Genomic DNA, 4,162 nt, shown 5'->3' with positions numbered 1-4,162 from the left:
ATTAATGCCTTCGTACATGATATCGAGATAGCTCAATAGAAAAACTTTGGCAATAAGCCTACGTATCGTACATGATATCGAGATAGCTCAATAGAAAAACTTTGGCAATCGTCATTACATTAAAACTTCGTGATTTCTGGAATTAGCTCATTGAAGTCTGTATTTGGATAATCGACACTACATTGTAAGATCATGCCTAACTAGCCGATGTAAGATACTGTATATGCAAAACCACTGAATATTGGTGGGGGTTAGCACCTCCCAAAGATATTGCCATGTGGAGTTTTCAGTTTTCTTCACGTTGGTAACCCATAAATACGGCCAGTTTCCAATTAAACAACTAACGGAAGGCATTCCCCAAGATGGTTAATGTGTCGCGTTGCTGTATACGAGTAAACCTAATTTTACAGCAATATAAGAAACAAAAGAATTAATTTTAATAAACCTGTATTTATTATAATCGTATATATGAATTACAAACTTAAAAGCATAGAAATATCCATATAAACGAGTATAGTATTATATGACAATATCGCGTAGTGGGTAATTACTGTGACAGAGTGCTAACATAAAAAAACATGTGCAATACATTAGCAATATTTCGATTTCACAAAGTGGAATCAAGAGCAATTATTAGCCTTTGATACTTATTTTTCTACTATTTGAAAATGTTGAGGGAAACATGCTTATTACTGTTAAGTGATAATAAAATAAATTACCTATTTCAGACAAGAAATACAGTACTCTTGGTAATTCCATTGTAACACAATAGTATAATTTATCAGAAAGTACTGGTATTGTTTTTCTGAAATAGGTTAATTATTATGCTAAGAAATACAGGAATAACAAACATAGAATGGAAGAGAGTTTGTAAAGAAATAAAGACAACAATTTTTACGAATGCAACATACACGTACATATTATTATAAAGAAATATTATTGATACTAGAATTGTGGACAGTGCACCTTGAAATATGGGAAAACCAACATGATACAGTGATCCTTTTAACTTTTCTTCGACTGTGGAATGCGACGATGTCAGGAAAGCGTAACACATATGCGTGGGATAATTTACACAGAATCCATTGCAAACTATTATAATCATCATTGTAATTACGTCGAGATTTACATTCCAAAAAGACATATATCCAAATGTTTCGACGATTATTGAAGAAATTGAGAGACCTACAAGAAGCGCGCAGAGAAAATTTGGAATAAATGCAAAAAATACAATAAAAATCAGAAGAGCTGTCAGCCAGAAAACTTGAATAGTTATTCGTTTTATGATCAAAGCTTGTTCTATCGTAGAAGAATAAAAAGAATGTACTATAATTGGAAATTCAGATTCTTCTGCTATTTTCCACACGTCATTAATTAATTTACGTTCCGTTCCTCCTAGATGGGCATGTTTTGTTCCCACAAAAAAGCGACTACATATAATTTCTGTATAATTATCGTTAAAAACGATGTCATTTGAAAATTGTTTGGCTTCTCCAATTCTCAAAAACACGTTTCGAAGTCCGTCTATAAAATCCTGTTTCTTTGACACATCATACACGTTCATGGTAAACGTAGATACTGGATGATTCTGAAACTCTTTATAGTATTTTAACCAAGATACATCATATTCCGAGCTAACGACATTGGGATGAGAATGAAATTTCATCATCACATCTTCAATAGATTTCTGGACATTTTGTTGAGAATAATCTAATGTTTTATTAATGACAATATGCACAAAAAATGTTAATTCTGTGAAATACTCGCTGTATATTCGATATCCTTTTGTCACTTTTGAATGTTTCGGATAGAGAGTAAAAACGTCTAATCCTTCTTTTAAAAATGTTACTCCCCAAATACCCATGGCAAGATTACAGAAATATAGAAAAACAATTATTACTTTTATTGTAGAATGTGAAATGAATTTAGCAACATTATCCCTGAAGAATTTCATGGTCAGAAATTCATGATTGTGATGCATGGCGTGTTTTTCGGACTTTGCTGGAAATATAAAAAAAGTAGATCTCAAGTTAAAAATTATAAGAAAATATTAAAAATAGTGAATTGTATAATAAAAGTTTTATTCAATTGTAATAAGTAAATTAATAAACATTTCGGTTCAAACTAATTATTCGAGGAACATTCCTTAATTATTTTACAATGTTAGCCTAATTAATACATTGATCAAAACGTTAATAAATGGTGAAGGAAAGTGTATGCTGACACCCTTCAAACTGAGTTTACTATAGTATATTTACACAGAAAAAAATACTATAAGAAAGTTTCTTGTCTCGGAAATTGTTGAAACTAATGTTTCAAATACTGTAATAGAGATAACAGTAACTTGTCACAAGGCTACTGGTAACATCAAAATACTTCTATCATCAGAATGCAACATTGTTACCGGTGTACATTTCGATACACAAGGCCCTCATCAGCCATACATAAAAATATATAGGTATCTGTTGTAGAACAAATTTACAAAGAAATCGACATTAATTACAATCTGTTCATAATTTATTTCCATCCAGACTCGGCCTACCAGTGGCCAAGCGGTTCCGTTCCCCGAACACTGGGAGTTCTGTCGTGGGTTTGCACCTCGTCAGGACGGGCTAGCCACGTGGAATTTTCCGGGTTTTTTCCACGTCTATAACGCCTGAATAGTGGCCAGTTACTCTTAAAAAGTCTTCCCGGAAGGCATTCCCCTAGGCAGAACGCATGTTGCGTTGCCGTAACTTAATAAAACAAACATCCACAACTAATCCTCGTGGTATCGTGCAGTGTGGGTAGAAATAAATGTTGAACAAAACGTAATTAATGTCAATTTCTCTGCGAATTTGTTCTACAACAAATGTATATGTATTTTTATGTATGGCGGACGAGGGCATTGTGTACCGAAATGCATACCAGTAATAAAGTTGCATCCTGATGATAGAAGTGTCATTTTGATGTTACCAGTAGCAGTGTGATAAGTTTTTGTTATCTCTACAATGGTATTTGAGATATTAGTTTCAAGTAAAATATACAGTTACAGATTTAGTACGTATCTGTAACGTTTTGATCAATTAGTGAATATGCATATAAAGTATAATTTCTGAAATAATTTGTGCACCAAATGAACAAATTAATGGATTAAAAGAAACATTAATTAAATTTATATGGTTAATACCTTTTAACAGTTTAAACGTGAATGCATTAAGACATTTTTCTTCTCTATACCCACTAAAGGCTAGACACGATCCGAAGAACGTAATCTGATACAAATAAGTGAAGCACACGCAAGTAGTAGCATAATAACAGAAGATCCTAATACCAGGAAATTCTGCAGTCATCGCTATGCAGAAAGACAAAATATTTGTTAATGTTGTTATGGTAATTGAAACTGCGGATTTGGAGTAAGTTTTTCCCATTCGTTCTTCTACATTGTCATGAGCTTCGGTAACTCTCCAATTTGCTACTATCACAAAAGAATCATCTATTTCTATAGCTGTAAATAAATGAAAATTATTTGTTATAAGTACAGATATATAAGAATTACACGAATAAATATATATTTTACGGCAATTACATACCTAAAATTAGAAAAGGTAATGAAATGTTATAGCTAATGGTTTCTACTCCGCATGAACTCATCAGTCCGAAGGAAGAAACAATTGCTAATCCAGCAGATAAGACAGCAGCAATTCCCATCCAAGGTTTACTCATTACCCAACTATTTGTCGTATAAGTTACTACACAAAATAAAGCAGCTACTATAACGGCGACACTAATCAAAAATATCGTATCGTCAGCAATTGATTTCATTTCTTTTCTTTTCTTTCGAAGACACAATGTAGTGACGTAAACTTAAACACTGGGCGAATTTTTCATCCTTTTTATTCGGTTGGAACGCTTTTTTATTACATAACGCGTTTCGGGCCGATGCCCCTCTTCAGCCAACTAAACATTAAAAAGTGAGAGATGACTATATACAAATATTTAAAATAAATATCGTGACAGTATACATAATTAGTTTTTTAGAGGTTGTTACCTTCTAAATCCTGGTAAGAGCTTGTATACCGTTAAAAGCTGGTCCGTACCTCATTCGGTAGTTTAGACGGATGTAATAGTCCAAGGGTACGAATCTTGATAAAAATTCCATAAAAAAGGAAGGTTTAGTATC

At 32.7% G+C, this 4,162-nt stretch overlaps 1 protein-coding gene across 1 annotated transcript; it reads right to left on the bottom strand.

Moving 5' to 3' along the window:
- Positions 1-746: 746 nt before the first annotated feature.
- LOC136977359 (patched domain-containing protein 3-like) lies at positions 747-3,705 on the bottom strand. Its single transcript, XM_067272818.1, has 3 exons — positions 3,573-3,705; positions 3,170-3,487; positions 747-2,001 (listed from the first exon to the last, which is right to left on the bottom strand). The coding sequence occupies exons 1-3, from the start codon at positions 3,703-3,705 to the stop codon at positions 782-784; spliced, it is 1,671 nt and encodes a 556-aa protein (XP_067128919.1). The 3' UTR covers positions 747-781.
- Between the last annotated feature and the right edge of the window lie 457 nt (positions 3,706-4,162).

This window comes from Centruroides vittatus, unplaced genomic scaffold (assembly GCF_030686945.1).
Source record: "Centruroides vittatus isolate TY-2023 unplaced genomic scaffold, ASM3068694v2 contig_455, whole genome shotgun sequence".
NCBI lineage: Eukaryota > Metazoa > Arthropoda > Arachnida > Scorpiones > Buthidae > Centruroides > Centruroides vittatus.
Note: the sequence above shows the minus strand (reverse complement) of the source record. Positions and strands in the feature narration are given on the sequence as shown.